General features: G+C 45.7%; 1 protein-coding gene across 1 annotated transcript; it reads right to left on the reverse strand.

The window, feature by feature from the left end:
• Nucleotides 1–944: 944 nt before the first annotated feature.
• MGP (matrix Gla protein) lies at nt 945–6,937 on the reverse strand. Its single transcript, XM_051625027.1, has 5 exons — nt 6,866–6,937; nt 4,145–4,293; nt 3,344–3,379; nt 2,104–2,179; nt 945–1,320 (listed from the first exon to the last, which is right to left on the reverse strand). Exons 2-5 carry the CDS (start codon nt 4,203–4,205, stop codon nt 1,182–1,184), a joined length of 312 nt encoding a protein of 103 aa, XP_051480987.1. The 5' UTR covers nt 4,206–4,293; nt 6,866–6,937; the 3' UTR covers nt 945–1,181.
• Between the last annotated feature and the right edge of the window lie 12,493 nt (nt 6,938–19,430).

Genomic DNA, 19,430 nt, shown 5'->3' on the forward strand with positions numbered 1-19,430 from the left:
TAATTTGTAGGTATGAATATTGAAACCAGATGTGCTGAGCTGAGATAGATGTTATGTCTCCCACACACCCCACACCAAGGGGTCTCTGAGCTACTGTGGCTGCTGACCAGCCTGGAGCAGTATTGCATTCTTGGGCATGTCAGCACTGTTGCTTCTTGGCCTGGGGATAGGTTCTACAAGGTGACCTGGTACTGGTGACAACCCGGTCATGCTTACTCCTCAATGGGCTGGGAGGTGCTCAGCAATCTGTGCACAGGGTCAGGCCAAATCTTGATTTCAAATTAGTTATGAACAGTAAAATAAAGTTGTTCTAGGTAAATAAAGTTGAGCTTAACCCTGAGCACTCAGTTTCTTTTATGTTTTTTTATTTACCACCTGGAGCTCTTCTTCACCTTTGATTTCTGCAGCTTTCTAACATTACCAGAATCATTGCAAGTAGAAAAAAGGGCATGAAAGGGGATTCCAAAAATATGAGTAAAGTCCAGATCACACACTACTTTCTACAGGAGCACCCTACATCAGGACCCGAGAGTAGCTGATGCTGCCTGAGGGTAGGCAAGATGCAATTTATAGGCTTTTTCTGTCACTTAACTCTTGCCCTACCTTTGTTTTCAAGATTAAATAGGTGCCTTCTGAATTTTATTTCCCCAAATGAGGAAAGATATTATAGATTTCATTTTCAAAAAGTGCATCTTGCCTTGCTTTCTGAGCACCATGCCATTTTAAAATGTCTTAAGACTGGGAAATTAAATTTGCCAGTGACTTCTAAAAGAAGCCACTTGTAGACCATGGAACAAAAACCATTTTAGATCTTTCAAACCGTGATTGCAAGGTAGTGACGTTTTCCATAATCTGTACTGGATTCTAGGACAAACTCAGCTTCTTCTTGGAAAATTGCACATCGCAACCCCCCCACCCCCAAAACACTATGACTCATAAGGAAATAGTATCAAACCAGCAATTTATTGTGTAGTAAACACCCACATCCTGAACTCTCTCTGATCTCTGCTACATCAGCTCAGCTCTAATTAACACAGTGTAGGAATCCATGGCTACATGGGAGAGAAGCAGCAGGCAGGATAACATAGAAGAACACAAGCAACCGAATATGTTTCAGAGCCACTGCATTTCTGGGGAGGGTACCCTGGGCTCCAGGCCCCAAGGTGGGGGCAGGACATCCTTTACTTATTTCTCCTCTTCCCAAAATAGTGCTTGTAAGCAGCAGCATAGCCATGGCGAAAAGCGTACAGTTCGCAGGGGTAGAAGTCCTCACAGATCTCCCTCTGGCGTTCCTGGGGCCCCTTAATGCGCTCCCTGATCCTGCAAAAAGTTGGACAGATGAGTGGTAAGTGCTGTCATCTTAAATATCTATCTACAGCTTTATCCTGCCCCACAGTCCTCCACAAGATTAGGGTTCACCACCAGATTCCATCATCCAGCTAGCAAGATGTTAGCAGATCAGGTTCCGTGTTCACTGCACCCAGGGGCTCCTGCCTCAGCCTGAGGAAGACACCTCCCTCCACAGCCCTCCAGCCTGCTGCCTTCAGCTCTTCTGCTCTTGCCTAAAGCTACGCATGGAACAAAGACCTGAAATATCCTGCAAAGGGGTCACCTGGCACTACAGAGAAGGTTCGCCTTGACACCTTACTAGGAGACAATTTTTGTGTTTCAGCCTTTATTTTCAGATGCCCTGCATGATGCATGAAACTGCCCATATCTGCTTCTTATGGATGAGACAAGGAGGCCCCCAGATGGCCCTGTGATTCAGAGCAGGTCATGTAAACTCTGCAGGAGAGCTGAGGAATAGATGATCTCAAACAGAGCTTCATTTCTGGCCTTCCGATGCTGATTCCCTCTCCTTCTGCTGATGTTTCCTTCAGACAAATGAAGCAGAGCCTTCCCAGTTCATGATGTCTTCAAACACAAGAACTCACTCTCTGTCACCTGAGTTCTGTCTTCGCCCAGGGTTGGGGACTTCATGGGCCCCTTACAGTGAGAGAGAGGCTGAGGCTTCTCAGAAGTCACCATGGTTTCCTCCCCTGTGCCTGGCAAGGGGAGACCTTTCCCCACTCTCATCCTCAGTGTCCTGAGGCCATAACATACCTCTCCCGAGAGAAGCCTTCTAGTCTTGTGTCAGCTTGTATGAAGTCATTGGCCCTTCGCCTGTTGAGGAAGGGATCTGTGAAGACAAGGGGGTGTTCAGAGTGGATAGACACTTTTGCAAGGCCAGTTTTCAATGAAAGCTAGCTTCCATATTTATTGCAGTCTCCTTGTCTGCCCTGCCAGGCACAGTAAAACCCAGACCTTTTAATATTCCCTGCTGTCCACCCCACTGGCTGGCACAGAGGCTCTCCCTCTGGCTTGTGCAGCCCATGTGGAAGTGCACATGCTGCTCTAGCTCTGCTGTTACTCAAGCCATCTGGGGTAAAGATACTGTGATTTTGCTGCTACAGCCACTCTGAGTCAGTGAAGCTTGACCAAGAAGTAGGTGCCAAGCTGTGCAGACAGGAGGTCTGGGCATGCTCAGTAGAAATGTGAAGTTATAAATAAAGTTAGGAAGGACTTGAGTAAGTCTTTCTGCCTCCAAGGTTAAGCAGTCACTGTGTCTGTCCAGCAGTTTTGAACCAAGGTACCTGAAAGTCCCTTCTGTCCTTTTTGAGAAGCATCACCATCCTATTGCAGAGTTCATGAGTGTGTGAATGTCTTTGGTGTTAGCCCCCACGTGTGCCTTTGTGCTTCTGACCAGCTGTTTTTTGGAGTCCTTCTCCTAGATGCTCTAATTTCTTTTTAGTGTCAAACTGTCTGTTCTATAACTTCTCAAGGTTATTGCTTGTTCCATGGTGAGACTCTCCACCCACCCTTTCATGCTTCTCCTCTGACACACTACCTTCCAGATCAAGGATCCCTCCTGCCCTCATACCCCACCTGCTTCTTCCAAGGTGCTGGGAGCAAGGCTCTCCCCGTCCTTGGGGAAGTACAGATCATGTCCCTAGCTTCTGCATTACCTCCTTCAATGCTCATAACAGAGCTTTTTGAGCAAAGTCCTTTTCTAGCCTCACTTAACCATTTTAAGTGAATGCAACAGGGCACTAAGTTCCTGATTCTTTGTTTTCCAAGTCTCATTATATTCTTTGTAAAACAAATTCATATGCACTTCTTCCCAGACATGTGAAGTCTTTTTTTTTTTTTTTTTTTTTCAAACTCTTCCTATTCATTCTGCCATTCCGTCACCTTCTAAATTCAATTTCCCTGGGCTGAGTGGTTCTGCGTATTTAATCTCCACAGTAAAGTACAATGAAATGTCTGTAGCACACTTCAAGAAAATAGAAAAGCAGTCTCTTACTGAGATACTCATGGGATTCCATGCTCTCATGGGACTCTGGGGAAAGAAAGAGCAAAACATGTGGTAAGACACTATATTGATGGGATTCACAGTCTTTTACAAGCCACAGATCAATAGAACATGCACACACAAGTCAAAGAAACTGGGTTTTAACGCACCTACTGAAAGAGAAAGGCATGATCTAACATTTATATGAGGAGTTTAGAGCGTTCCGGAGTTTAAAATGGAGCAACCTGGTGTCTTAGCCAGGACTTCAAGGCTTGTGCTTGGTCTTCCAGCATGTGATTCTCAGGCAAAATTGCTCACCTTCATGTTCCTCACACTACAGATACCTACTTACCTTCAAAGCCTGCTTGTATGCTTAGGGAATGGATTAGCACAGTGAGATGTGCTTGACTCTTGCATGAAGTAACATCTTAATTCCATCAGTATGGGAGTGTCTGCTTGACAGGAAAAGGGGGCAGATATGATGAAAGGAGAAAGGGAAATCTCCCTGCTAACGAGGAAGAACTATTGTAGTCCAGACAACAGAGGGGCAGAAAGATGAGCAGCCTGCAAGGTGAGCAGGAACAGAGGGGAAGTGGCTGAAGTATCCTGGGCCACAAATCACAATGACTGAAGCTGACAGCTCTGAAACAGGGCTAGGATGACCTGACACAAGGGCAGAAAAGCAGGCAAGAGATCAAGTTAAGGTTAAAGACGTCTTATGCAACACTAAGTTGAGTGCAAAATGAGAGAACAGACCCAAAGATGTCTGCAGGTTTGGAGTTATCACTCTACCCAGTAAAAAAGATCACGTACCATAGCAGGTAGCAGCCACCACCAAGACAGTCAGGAGCGTCAGGAGGAGGAGAGTGCGCATTGTGCCAGTGCAGGGAGGAATCTCTCACTCTGTCTCTCTCGCCGTGCCTCACTCTTCCCACTGAGGGCAGCTGGAGATCCTGTGCTGCCTGCAAAATTAGCAGTGAAATGTTTATTATGAAAACAGAGCCAGGAGGGAGCCATGAAAGAGTCTGGGGAGGGCAAGGACTGGCTGCTACACACTCTTAATGGAGCCATTACAAAACATCCCCTATTAGACCAGATTGAATCAGGTCTTGGGAAGGAGGGGCATGCCCCCTTCCTCTCCCAGTTCAGGGCTTGGGACTGTAACACACAGGCAAGTATGTCACGAGCACTCCACACTCAAAAAGTTGGCCTGCACAAGTGGAAGGAATTTCAGAGGCTGCTGGGGGCCCAGAGGGAGAGGTGTGTGCTGATCCCAAATGTAAATATTTGCCTTTCTAATTTTTCCTCTGATCTGCCCTCTTTGCCCTTGCCATCCTCTGTCTGGATACACCCAGCCCAGACTGTTCAGTCAGCTTTGCCGACAGACACAGAGAATGAGGCTTCAAACACTCCCTTCTCACTCAGCCCCTCTCTCTCCAACTGGCCCCTGCTGTGGTCCCAGCCTGCTGGTCCTCAGAGGAGGAATCCAACCCTATTGCTCGTTTCCCTTTCCTACTTCACTGCTCCAGGAGTGACCAGCAGCAAATCTAGAAGAATCCCTTCTGCTGAAGGGGTCATGATTTTTTCACTGAGATAACAGCAGCACCCAGAACTCCGTTTCTGCAAGTCCTCACTGTGGTCCTAACCCTACACTGCTCTTCCAGCCCAAGGGACAAGACCTTGTTGAAGGCAGGTGCAACTGTATCTCTCAGGACTGCTGCCTCTCTGGTCTAGCACTAGCAGTCCTTGCCCTACTGGGCACTGAAGTCAGATGTCAGTGTAGGGCTTTTTCCCAGCTGAGATGAATGTCCCAGGCCAGCAGTCTCTGGTGGCATAACCTCACCTTCTAACACCTAAAGAGCTTGGCAGGCAGGAGCAACAAACAAAAGATGGGTTTATTCCCCTCTGCAGCTCTGTGTTATTGTAGGAGGGTGTGAAAGGAGAAAGGAGTTACAGAGATGGGCATCCTTGCTGGGTGAAAAGCAAAGGGGAGTAGTTTGCTAGAGGCAAGACAGGGAGGGAAGGTGGGTACCCAGTGCCTGCCAGTCCTCCCCCATAGCAGTGCACACTGCCTGGGGATGAGGCACAGTCACCACTGTTGTCTGATTCAAGCTGGGTGACAGCTTCTTTTGTCCTATGTGTACATGCAGGCATCAGAACTTCTCACTGACAGGGTACAGACTGAGTGCACTCTGTGTGCAGACCATTCCCCCCCAAGCTAATATAGTGTTGTCACAGCTGTCACCTGCAGAGTGGTGGTCTGGGAACCCACACTGCAGGTGACACAGCCAGGAACTACAGGGACAGCTAGCCAGAGACTAACACTTACCCAGTGGCAAGTGAAACTTCAGTGGAACAAGATTGCTCTGGGCTTTACAACTTCAGAAAAGGTCATATTCTCTGGGAGAGAAACTGAACAGGGCCTTCAACTTCAGACCAAAGAAAAATAACTGCTTTTCTTACCCATTATCCCACCATTATGCAGAAAGCAGCTCAATCCTGCACCACTAATGTCCCCATGTCCTACCCATTTGGTGCAGTCTGAGATGAGGAGGAAAACAAGATTGTGCTCAGGCAAAAGCCCAAAGTCTGCTGTGGACACAAGGAGAACTATGACTTTTCTGTTGTTCCTCCATGTCCTACAAGTCTCGTCTCTTTAAGGGAATTCTCTGCTCTGGGATTGTTTGCATTCTTTAAAGGCCATGGCTTTGGAGTTAGTATTGAATGTGGGTTTTACAGGTTTCCAGAACGTCTTGTACACTCTGGGAGCTCATGGCAGCTGCCAAGAAAGAGAGGCTGGAAAAGAGATGCTGGAGGAGAGAGCCCAGCAGGAAAGCAGTGGGACACAGAGAGGAAGATTCTGGGAGTACTTTGAAATGAAGGTGAGGCTACACGGCAGGAAACTCCAACAGACTTTCCAGCCAAACTCTCTTTACTTAACTATCTTCATGCAGGGCAGACCCCCTCCGTTCCCTGGAAGATTCTGCTTCCATTTCAGAGGACTCTGATCTCAGAATTTCTGGAGCATCCTTTGCCATCAGCCACAGGAGATGAGCCACAAACACCACTTTAATCCAAATGTTTCATTTTTTACCACAGAGGCAATGCAATTTCCAAGGGATGAATAAACATATCAGCTACACAGCTCTATACCAACAAATCTTCAGGGATCACTTGCCCCTGCAAAAGTACATCTCCTTTCCACTGTCCCTGCACTCCATACTTCTCCAACACTCATGTCCCCTCCCCAGCATCAGTGTGCTGCCCCAGAGGTAACACACAGTGAGCCCAATTCCCCTTCTTTCTAGCAGCATCCCCTGGTTAGAAATACAGAAAGAGGAGCAAAGACGAATTGCCTGCAAATGCCAAGGAAATCTCCACAAAAAAAGCAGCCCTCTGACCTGTCTCCTGCTGGAGTGGAGAATCAGAATGTTACACACAGCAACTCCTAACGTTTTGCAGCTGTGAAGCACCAGCAAGGCATTAGTAACAAGCAGCAGTCCAGGAAAAGCAAGGCGGTTCCTGCATACTCACAAGCCGTCACTTCTCTGCCAGCCTGCAGCTCTTGTCTGAGGGGGCAGCTCTCCCGGCGTCCTGGACCCTGGACTGAAGAAGAGGGGCCTTTTATTTATTAGCATTGATCAGTGACTCCTCCCCTCTTCTGTCTCCCACTCTCGATCCACCCCCAGGCTACCACCTTCTCTGTCAAAAACACCTTCTGCCCACCGCCAGGAAACCAATGACCCCAAGGAACTGAGCCAAGAGGGACAGAGCCAGAGCAGATTCCAGGGGCAGGTAGGGGCACAGCCACATCCAGGCTGCCTGTCTGTGCCCAGGAGCAGTGAATGAGCAGAGGTCTGAGGACAAGCTCCCAAATTCTTCTCTGGAGCAAGACCACCCCCTCTTCCACCACATCCTTCCCTGGCTGTTCTCTAACTAAAGCTGCACTGCTCGCCAGGGCACCTGTTCTTCCACGGGGAGCGGGAGCCCAGGAGCCTTCTCACATCTCCTTTCATGCTCCTTTTGCAGCTGTCTGATTCCCCCCTCCTAACAGCAGGCTAATGTCTGACCAAAAACTCACCTAACAAAGCTGTCTGCTTTTGGAGGCAGCTCTGAAACCTCCAAAAGCGCCAAATCCTATGAGAAAAAGAGCTGGTTTATGCAAATCCAATCCCCTGAGATGCACCCTCACTGCTCACACCAGACCCACAAAAGTGCGGGACAACACGTCAGACAATCCAGAACTGCTGGACTGGGCTACTGGGCTTCTGGCCCTCCCTGCACCCCAGAGACGAGCACTTGTGGTGCACCAGGCTGGGATGCTGAACCGTGGAAGGAGCAACACAGAGGAACGCTCCCTCGCTCAGCAGAGATCCATGCCTGGTGAGTGCTCAACATGGGGGCTGGTATGTCCAGACCTTGAGTAAGGGCAGGCACAGCCTGAGGGACTGAGCTCAGCAGAGGTGAGATGGAGGAGATGACCAGCTGCAGAATCAGTGGCTTGAGAAGCTAATAAAGAAAACCCATCACATCTATTCTCTGACCAAACAGCTGGTGTGTGGTCCAGGAAATGACTGACTTAAAAAGGAAATACTTGTTGAGGAAGTTTGTTGATAACCCAAAGCAAGAAAGCAACAGCAGTGGAAAGAAGGCCATAGAGCTCTTACAGGCAAAAAGGATGACCTTGAAAGCTGAAGTAACAGAAACAGGACAATATGCAAAAGCACAAAGGCAAGATCTTCCCTCGGGACCAGCAGTAAGAACCCTGCTGTACATTAAGAGCTCATAAACTGGAAGTAAACACGAAAGAGAAGGAAAAGCTATGAACCAACAATCATGAAGGTGATTACAGAATACTGATTCTGATATGTCTACTGAGAATATGCTAGCAGAGATGGGCACCTGTTAGTGTCATTGGACAAGATACCAGTGAGACCTCAGCAGGAGTCCTCTGTATGGCTCAGGTCACCCATGTTCATGAAGGAAGAATTTCTGTGGGAAAAGGTGTAGATGAGGACTAACAAGGCAAGGGGATTTGCAGTCACCTCCAAAATGACACTTTTCACCATAGCCTGTGGGAGTCACCAAGCCTCTCCTCTGGGTTGTCCAGAAGGCTTTTCCAGCAGGACAATAGACTAACAATTAAGTTTTGTTTCCAGTACCCCTCCAGGGACCGTTTCAGATCCCACAGCCTTCATAATTAGGAGAAGTCTCATTTCCAGCGACTGTGTCTTTAGGGCCATAATCCATACCAATGTACCTCTCACTGAGTGCCCATCCCAAGAAGGCTTCAGCAGTCACTGAGCACTGCAGGAAGGGGATAAACCCTGTTAGCTCTGCAACAGAGCAGGATTTCCAAAGCTGAGTTGTCCAGAGTATCAAATAACTGAACTCACCGACCTGGACAGCCCTTTCCAAGCTTGCTCCTGTGTTTCAGGATGCAAGTTAGTCAACCACCACATGGTCTATGGCTTAGGAAGCGATTTCTCAACATGATAAACAAGTGCTTTTTGGAACAACTAGTTCTACAGCACATGAGAAAACAAGACTTTATTTTTACTTTTTCATTTAGTCCTAAGTAATACCTAGGAACTGATCCAAGAAACAAATATAATTGAGCCACTAAGTAACAGTGTCTGAGTATCCACAATGTAATTAAAGTCAACAACCTCATGAAATAAATCGTGCTGAAAACTAGCATACTGACACTAAGCTTTAGAAAGGGAGATGTTTTTTAAACACAGGAGCTAGTCAAAAGACTATGAAATAAAAATAAGTGGAACACATTTCAGACATTTAAGGAACCTGATACACATATCTGAACTGTATGTTTGCTCTGACAGCAAACTGACTCAGCTACCCCAAATTAACCCTAAAACTAGTTAAAAAATTAGTTCAAACTGGAAAAAACACACATATTTAAACATTCCAAACCTAGATTTTAAAAGTTCCAAAGGTTAAAAGAAAAGGGAAACACATAAGCAGGAGAAATCTAGTTTCACAGCAATTGAACATTTTTTTTTTCAAAATAACTGAAATTATTAATTTTTATTTCAGTGGTAGGGTGGGAAGAAAAGAGTAATTTTGTAACAAATGAGTGGTTTGTTTTCTTTTCCCAAAAATACTTAAACACGTCTTTGAAATATGTACCCACCTTTCCCCTGAGAAGAAATTTGCCCCCAGCATTACATCTTTGTGCAAAAATAGAAGTTTCTAGAGCAAAAATACATACAGGTTCTAATTTAAACTTATTACAAAGTTAATCTACGTATAGTCTTAAAAGTTATTGTAGCAACCACTGTCTGATGCTTACAGATAGTGTCAGTCTCCTGTGGAGGAGGAAGGTTCACATGCCAGCTCACAGATTAATTTTGTTTCCTGCTTCCTCCAACATTTTAGCTCAGGGTGTATTTTAGAAACTCCCCTTTCCATCCTAGGTGATGACTTCCAGTGACTTTCTCCTGCCCATGAGAGTGGAGCACACCTGCACTTTCAGCATGAGCAGTGTCACTCTAGGCTCTGGGACAACTGGTTGCTTAATGTCCCAAGTAGGACAGAAATTAAAAACTATGAAAAAGACCCATATCCTGCCTCCCTGACCAAACCCAGAGGGTGAGAAGATAATTCTTCTCCCTTGTGCAGTCCTACAGAATGCAGGCCTGTCTCCACATTCGCCACTACCATAAGGACAGGTCTCTAATTTGTAGGCTGTGGAGTTTGTTTGGCTGGTTGGTTGGTAGATTGGGTTCCTTTTTAGCCCCTGTATTCTGTTGGTGGTGGAAAATATCTAAACTATTGCAACTCAGAGATGACCCAAACTCACAGCCACAGAATATGCAGTTGTGAGCCTTGAAGTTAGCCCTTATAATCCATCAGGCTTCAAAATGAAGCCCAGTGTCCTGGAAAAATCTCAGTCTGGGTATAAATACAGGAGTATTTGGGGTCAGCAGCAGAGTTCACTGCGAACTCATTGCTCTCCATTTCTGCTTGCTGCAAAAAGTCATCCTGGCTCAAGCCTTCATCTCCAATACATCTCCAATACACGGCACTCTCCCTGGGATATCACTGAGTTACCTTAAAGACTGACTCTGTTTGGCCAGGACTTCCCAGACCAGCTGTGTTTGGCTGAAACAATAAAAAAAGATTACTGCTAACAGGAAGTTCATGAGCACAGAAGACTGAAATTTTGTAGAAGCCAGACCAAGGTTATTTAATTCACTGAAGAAAGCAACCAAGGCATTCAGGGCTAAGAGCTAACTCTGCCCCTTCCTTTAGCTTCACCCCCACTCACCCACACATGTCGACGTACACTGATCAGCCTATTTCTCTTGCTGAGAAGGGAGGGAGAGGATAATATTAATATTATTTGGATGTTAAAAAAAATTGGCAGAGGCTCCTGTGTAGGGATTAAATGACCCATATAAGTAACTGGAATTGCTTGGATCTAATGAAAAACTGAGGAAGCAAAAAGTTTGAACTCAGACTATAAAAACAGAGCGTGCCTCTGGGTTTCACTCTTATGGGCAATGGGAGCAGAAATCTCTCTTCCACCCCCATCCTCCTCACTTCACCACATGAGCACAAAAATGTCCTGACCTGATTCATTCTTTGGGATCAGATGAGATTTACCCGCCTTATTTCCTGTCCAGACATGCAGAGTGATAAGAAAGCAGCTGTGGTTTCACTCTTCTCATCCATCTGGTAAATAAAAAAATAACAATAATGCCTCTATTTTCAACTGTGAACTTAGATAGCATCTTAGATCCAAAATCTGCCAGTCCTGGTGAAGCCAAGATTGGAATGAAACATTTCTGTTCTGTTTGTCTTGAATGCAAGAGGCCACTGAAATAGTTGCAGCCCTATAGCGTTATATATTTTTCTTTGTTCTATCTTGTGTTCAGTATCTACAGTATCATAAATTTTATCTTTAGTAAGTAAATAACTTTTCCTGTGGCACACCAAGCCCCTGGTCTTAGCCTTTGTTGTCAATATGTAATAGAGTTCACAGGAAGGCTAAGGAATGAAGGTAAATGCACTGTATCCAGCTAATTGTGAAATGCTGTTTGTAGCAAGAGAAAGACATTCTTATTCCTTGAAGCAGGAAATCTGATCACTGTTATCTTCTTATGCATAACTATAAATTATACTAATGTTCCTAACATTACATGCTAGCCAAGTCATTCAACTTTATGGTTTTCCTTAGTAATTAATTTCACACACTAATTTCACAACTATTATTGTTTGGAGACACATTTATTGTTTATTTGTATTAAATTTGACAACTGTTGTTGTATTTTTTTTAATAAAGAAATTTCATGTTTTCATTAAGGAGGAAAGAATTTTAAAAGGAGAAGGAAAAATAAACCAGATCAATAACAAGATAATTTTTTATTGCTTTTCAATTTGTTTTTCCTTCTTCCTAAAATGACACTGGACTCCAGAAGTAACCACTTTACCAGGGATGTCTTTGTTATTAGTGGTCATAATTTCCTTTAAATTGTAGAATAAATAATAAGAACAGTATAAATGGAAAACAAAGAAGAAGTTTGGGTATGGAAGCACTGGGAAGAAAGGCAGAAAAAACGCTACAAGAACAGCACATATTGATGGCAATTAGGTTAGCAGATCATTAAGATCCCAGCATATTGACACATAGATCCTCTGGACATCCAGACTGGGAAAAACAAAGCTCCGTTTAAAACAAGGTATGTTCTAAAACATGGGACAGAGCACACCTAAGACTTAAAAGGAAAAAATCAAACCACTAGAGATGATGGTGCTAAGAACAATATTGAGGCACAAAATACTTAGATGAGGAGATGAAAGATTATGAGACCTAATGATACTCAGAGGTGGGAAAAGATGGAGAGTCAAAAGACCAGCAGTCACTGCCAGCTCCTAAAATAAGCATATGGTGATCAAATTAAGAGAAACACAGGAGACATGATGGGGACTCCAGAGCCCTTGCCTTGAATCTTTTACTTGTTTGCTAGAAAACCAAATAGTACGAAAAAAGCATCTTGGTGCTTGTGAATATGTTATAGAAATGTTAGTATGACTGAGTGAAATCAGTGTGGCTTAAAATAAATAACCTTCCCTTTCTAAAGTGTCTCACATTTACTTCTGTTACACCAACATTACAACAATATTTACTATGAAATGAAGTATCAAAAGGTATCATGGACACTTTTTATGATGTCCTCAGTTTGGAAAAGTCTTCATTCAAAACTGTCTCACATAATTCTGCATCTTTGGCAGTGGTCTGTGTGGTAAGGAGCTTCTTCAGAGCCCTTTCCACTTCGGTTTGTGGTCCTTTTAGCCAAACGCTGGGAGGAAACCCATGACAGATGCACAAGAAAAAGAGTAAGGCACCAGTGCTGCAGGCATGAGGTGACACTCCTGGATTAAACATCCTCCTTCACTTGGCTTGGCCAACAGCGATTGGGGTCTGCAGTGCTGAAACTAGCTGCCCTTTTTTGTCTCCATACAAGACAAGGAGTGGCATTTTAAGACTCAGTACAGATGCCAAAAAATCCCATAAAACCACACATATGACTTATAGCATGTATCAGTCCTAGAAGCTGCAAAGAGCATTTTCCATAGCAGGACTTTTCTTTAAAGACTCTTGACAACAAAGACACTTTCATGCTTATTGGGCTTTAAATTATGTTTTTCCCCTCTGTTCTAGTAATGGGATCTATAGACAATATTTCCTGTCTCACACTGGGCTGGATTATTTGGGATTTCTCTTCTCACTGCTTTCCACCTACAGCAATGTCTGCACTGGAAAATGTTGCAGTATATTTTCAGCAAAATGTGCTGCTTGAGTCACATGTTGGGTACACAAACATTTACAGCCCTGCTGGTTGGCTAAGCCTAAGATTGATGAGAACATTATTTAATACCATACATGTTTCTAAAGCAGACATTGCATGAGAATCTTTGCTGTGCATACGTTATTTACAAAATATCTGTAGACATCTGTAGAATGAGCCTTCCCCCATTATTTGGCCAACTGTCTGCCTGTCACTTCAACTCCTAGAGGAAGGTGCCTGTCTTTCTTGATGGTCATTTCACTAGTGGAACTGCTGGAGCACCCAGTAAATATAACATACCCACTAGCTCCTAGGAAGACCCTTGTCTGTTTTGGGATCTGAGTGTACACCTGAAGTGAGCAGCTAACTCCAGTAAGGACTGCAGTCAGGACAGTAATTACATGACAGTCCCCTAGGGACCTTGTTAGGAGTAAGTGCCAAGTGCTTCACAAGCCCCAAAAGGGAGAGACGTGGTTATGTGCCTCTCCTCACCCGTTTATAGGAGAAGAGGCCTGTCTAGCAGGAGCACCTTACTCAGCCAAGGACCCCCTTATCACCACCGGGCCTCTCCAGTCCTGGGGCTTGGTGATGACAGACAATACACAGGCATCCCAAAGGCTCAGACATCAAGGTCACCCTCTTTTTCAGCCCCTGAAGCTCTTCTGCATTATCTGATCTCCCTTCCTGCCCCCCTCTGCACTATCTTTCTAATGATAATCTTTTGCTGTCTCCCAGCAACTATTGCAGGCACTGGATGGCTAAACAGAAACCTGCTGGTATTATAGCATAGCTGGGGAGATCAGAAGATAGTAAGAACATAAGAAAATAATTTATCACCATGAGTTTACACTTCCAGAGGGGTGCACTATCAGTAAAACTGCAACGGGAGTACTATGAGGCACTCTGTACAACCTCTGAAGAGCAAGATCTGCAAGGCTGGAGTGACTGCTGAGAACTTTAGCTTCTTCTGTCCTGCCTGAAAGCAAACACCAGGAAGTGCTTTGGTCAGGTTTCTGTCTTCTCTGCGCAGTGCTTATCACTGAGTCACAAAGTTGACCTTAAACTGCTCCTGAGAAAAAGCTTTCTGCTGGCTTCTTGCTGAGACTGTTTCCTGCCCATGCCTGCCTGCCTGGTGGCTGCTGTCCTTCATTCCTGCAGTCTGCTAAATCATGTGAGCTACCTGAAAAGCTGTTGGGCCCCAAGAAGGGTTTCTTCTGCCCTGCTATCCCTCAGCTGCTCCTGTGGTGATGTAAAACCCCACCACCCCAGCTGATGTCCAGCAGTTGCAGTGGAGGCAAGTGACTCAGGAGATGAGGAGAAAGGGCACAGAGACTTTTTTGACAGCCACCAGGTTGGGATGACCACCACAAGCTAATTCACATGTATCTGTCTGAACTCCACATTTTTTTTTATTTTTTTTAAAGGCTTTGATTTTGTTGGGAAATTAAGTTGCTAAATAGCAATGCGGTAACAAAATACCCTTGTGAGCCTGAACAGATAGCAGAAGACATGGATCCAGTTAACTAACTAGATCTAAATCCCCCTGTCAAGTTCTCCAAGGTGTCAGAGGTAAAGGAGGAGCTCCAAGCAGGACACTGAGGGCACCCTTCCCCAGCATGCATAATAAATCCCAAACATAAAGCGCAGCTGCTGCCAATAGCAGCTGCAGAACCAATGAGGAAGCAGACTGAGGTCTTAATACCCTGGGGCCCGTCTCAGGACTCTGGCATCTCCCCTCTCCATTTGGGAGTGTTTCAGGGCAGATAACCTTGCCATTCCTCCCAGCCCCCTCCTCCTAGCTGCTAGCAGATGCTTTTGCTGCTTTTGTCAGTGATCTGGGGAAGGGGCTCCCTGGGAATTTGCTAAGTGGGTGATGGGGCTGGGAGAGATGCAGAGGAGATGGAGCCTGCCCACACATACACCACCCATCTGTGGCATGTCTGTCTGTCACAGAGAAATTCATAGAGACAGATTTAATATAGTAAATATAAACAAACCAGCTCCAAGCCTTTGGCTGATCGTCATGGCTAGAAATAGAAGCCAACTGCTTCAGGGTCTTTGGGTTTGCACACTCATTGGGTTCCCTGCACAAGGACAGACATTCAGCTAACCACAGCCCAAATCACTCCTGCCTGGATATTCAAGAAGGGGGCACAGAGGTGAGTTAGAGAACATCAGTGCCATTCAAGGCAATGGGCAAGGAGTAAGGAGCAGTTCCCAAGCAGCTCATCTTGGGGAATTGAGGGTCCCAGCAAGGATGGGAGGACATGTGAGCAGGACAACAGTACCCCTGACATAATAAAGCTAACAGTGCAGTATTTGGGACTTTCCTTCTCTGCCCAGCACCCTGCCTCACAAAACCAGCAGCACCATAATACCTTAGAGACCACTGCCCTCCTGTCAGCTATGTCAGAGAATTTGGAAGGGAGGACAGGACAAGAAGACACACAAAGCTGCTCATTTCCGTATGAACAGCCACAGAAATAATCCTAGCCTATTCTGTGAAATACTGGTAAAGCAGTTTATTGAGTTCTAACTGTCCTGGATACAGTTATATTTATTATTAAAAGGAGGAGGGATTTATTGTCCTAGATCACAGAGCCTGACCTGCTAAGAACTCCACTGAAATATCCGTTGCAGGAACTCAGAGACCAAACAGAAACCTTTGGGGGAAGAGGGCCCCAAGGGCAAAGCAGCTAATCCATTTCCCTCTGTCACCAGTCTTGCTTCATCAACACTCTGTTGGAGGGTGCCTGTTGGGTTCTCTCTGTTCTCCCTTTGTGAGGGATCTTCATTCTTTTTAGAAGGGAGTGCCTGGGCCACGTGCAATTCAGCAGGCATCTTCCTCTGGGAACAGCAGGGTTACACTTGGGACAGAGCTGCCTCCAGAGCATGGGGTGGGCAAAAAGAGAAATAAAATCATAGCAAGGGTCAGAGGGCCTGTCACTCACACAGAGACAGGGACCCAGGGGGAGGAGGAGGCTGCAGTTAGAACCACCCCTATCCTGGAGTCTGAGAGGGGCCATGGTGGAGTGTTTTGTACCTTCGAAAGTCTCCACACTGCTGAACAGACGGCAAGGCAGAAATAAAGACCCTGGCTTGGGATAATGAGAACAACCCTCATGGGATAATTCTTAGGTCATCCTACTCCTGCCTGCTTCTCTGTGGGAGGATAGCATCTTTGCAGTGGGCTTTGCATCCTTATTCAATGGCAGTGAGTTAATAGATCACAGAGGAAAGACCAAAGACATGCTGTTCCCATGCTAGGGAACTGCAAGATGGAAGATGTTGGAACACCCATCAACCTCTTCACCATCGAGATTCCTGGATGACAGAAGGGATATGTGAAAAGAAAACTGACAAACATTTAAAGGCGGTTGATCCTTTGATACAAGCATCGCTATCTCAGTTATAGCGTCAGAAATATCCATCATCTATTTACCTTTCACTTTAACAATCCCTTCCTTTCTGCAATGCTACTGTCTTGGCAGAACTAAAATGTACCAAGCAGGGACTCATGCACATTTTCCTCTAACCTGCCGTAGGTATCTTTTTTAATATTAAAAGATGTCTTCTTATTATCCTCCTTAAATAATTTCTTCACTGCCAGAATCTCAGCAGGGGAGAAAGCCTGAAACATTGTTACAGATGGGGTCTGAAATCCAGGATGCCCAGGGATCCAGGAGAGCACCGCAACTGCATTTGGAAAGCCACAAGGCAAGGGAGCACATTGCCCATTGGCCTCCCCAAGGATAAGGCGGTCACTCCAGGAAGAAAGCTCTCACTGGCAAGGAGGGGAAGATGGAGAGAGAAAGCAGTGATCCAGAACTGTTCAGCTTCAGCTTTTGCCAAGCCAGAGAAACCAAACAAGGTAGCCTTTGATTCATGGTGAAAAACTGCCATTTCAATTTAAAAAATAGCCACTGGGAGTGACAGGGAGATGGAGGGTGAAGAGAAAGTGTGGCCATGTGGCTAAGGCTCAGGAGATCTGGGTTCTGTCTCCAGCTCTGCCCACAGGCTTCCTCAGCAATCTGGGGTAAGTTATTGTCTGTCTCTTCTGTTTCTCAGCCAAAGAGCAGAAATAATTGGCCAAGGAAAATAAAGCCTTTATTATAATGGGAAGTAATGAAATAGCCTAGAGTCAACACCCACATTGATTTCCAAAATGACAAAGAACACTCAGAGTGCAACAGATTTATACTGAAAGCATCATGCTTTATTTTAGAACATAATCTTTTGGGCATACAGCCCTCTATTATTCAGTGGATAAGAAAACAGATAGAGAGTTCTTCTCGGAGTGTTTATTCCATGGATTTCAGTGATTAACAGCAACAAAATTAGGAAAACTGCAAGATCCTTTCCTGCTGCCCTGATAGTTGATTAGCAGACCCAAGGACTTGACGTTTCTTTGTAAGTGCCCACACGTCAAGGAACCAGAAGTGGTTACCAGTGTTAACTGTGTCTTCTGGTGCCTGCATGCTACCTCACTTCTTTCCAAGAAAGTTACAGATAGCAATTCCATCAGTGCCTCAGTTGCTAGATAAAGGACGAGAAACAATGCTGGTGATGGAATGCACACACAGCCCATTATTTTAGCCTGGAAAGTGGATGGCTCTGACTTTTCATCCTGCACATGAACAGGATGTGGAGGGCTCCAGGGGTTGCTGTGATACATGGAGGACTCAGAGGCTTGAGCCCTGGTCAGTGCGTGGGGGGGCAGGACACAGTGCTGGCTGCAGCCATGATACAGGAGGCAAATGTGCACAGCTGCCCTACATAGAAGCCCAGTGCAGGCAGGGTGGCAGTTATCTATGGACTTTTCCTCTAACCTGGAGAAATGTTCTGCTTTGGGAGAAATTCAAAGGGGAGAACAAGTACTTTCTTCTTCAATGTGCATCTTGCGGCTTTGCGTTTTTTTCCACTAGGAATATTCCTCTGAAGTTTCCTTAGTAACTGAGCCAAAATGGGTCAAAGAGGTACTTGATTCACAGCCCCAGAAAAAACACTGCTATGTTCTCCTCTCCATCATTATCAGTTCCCTTTGGTGCCCAGCCAGCACCTTCCCTCACTGACCCTTGCCTGTCCCTGGCCACATCAACCTCTGGGCAAGTACTTTCCTCCTCCCAGACCAGCCTCTGGTGCTTCCTTGCCCTCTTCTTTCACTCTCCTGCAAACCACTTCCCCATTTGCATCCTTTGGATATTTCCCCCTCCTGTATCAACTTTCCCCACCTCATTGCCAGCCCGTGGGCTGCTGTTAGTGGTACTGAGGGGAAGACCTCCTGTGTAGAGGTGCAGTGACTAAGCCCTGTGGTCTGCCCACCTTTTAAGAAAGGGTTTGCTTCTACTGTTGCTGCCCAGATTTATTGATTCATCTTCCTTCTGGATGAACAGAAGTGTCAGACATCTGTGACCTTCCTCCTTTTATTATAACAGCTCCTATCATATCTTAGCTAAATCTTAGGCTAAACTACACTATCCCCTCCCCCTGTTGCGAACTCAGGCCCAGCTCAGTGTTGGACTTCTGTGCATGATATGGGATCTAACTTGAGCACTATACAGTACATCCTGTGACAAAATTCTGGTACATAACAGATTTTTAAATTTTTTATTCAAAGTTGGCAGGGCCTTGGTGCCTAGCATGGTCTCTAGAAGAAAGGCAGGAGGTTGGATCGTGCTGTAGGAGCAAGCCAGGCAGCATGGCTGCACTGGTGGCTCTCCTGCTCCTTCAGCATACATAAGGCACTGGGGCTGCAAGCTCTGGAAGGTGTTGCTTCCCTTCATGCTGGCAGTCAGAGGCCAGTCATCATCGCCCAGGCATCACTGAGAGCTGGAGCAATCCTGACCAAGCAGACCGACACATGGAGGGCAGGGCCCACTCCTCTTCTTCAGGGTAGGTGTGAAGGTTGTTCTGGTTCTCATCCTGCCAGCCAGACTCCCTGTGGCTTGAGCAGAGCCAGTGTTCCATGTGTAGGGGGACTGGAGGGGCAAAGCTGAGGCTCAGAGGTGTTTGTATTGAAAGTCTTGGTTCAAACTGCAGCAGCCAGGGGCTACTTCAGAGGTCTAATTCCCTTGCATCTATTCCATTCTTGAATTCTGACTTTTGTTTGAGCCCCCCAAAGGAAGAAAAGAAATTCTGTGCTCAAGGACAGAAGTGAACAGAGATGGCAACCCCAACAGTTGATATACCACACGTATCATGTTGAACTTCCCATTCACAAAACAGGCTTACCCAAGCTGATATTCAATGCAATTTACATGAAGATGTCACTGTATCAGCTGCTG

Source organism: Apus apus, chromosome 1 (genome assembly GCF_020740795.1).
Source record: "Apus apus isolate bApuApu2 chromosome 1, bApuApu2.pri.cur, whole genome shotgun sequence".
Classification (NCBI taxonomy): domain Eukaryota; kingdom Metazoa; phylum Chordata; class Aves; order Apodiformes; family Apodidae; genus Apus; species Apus apus.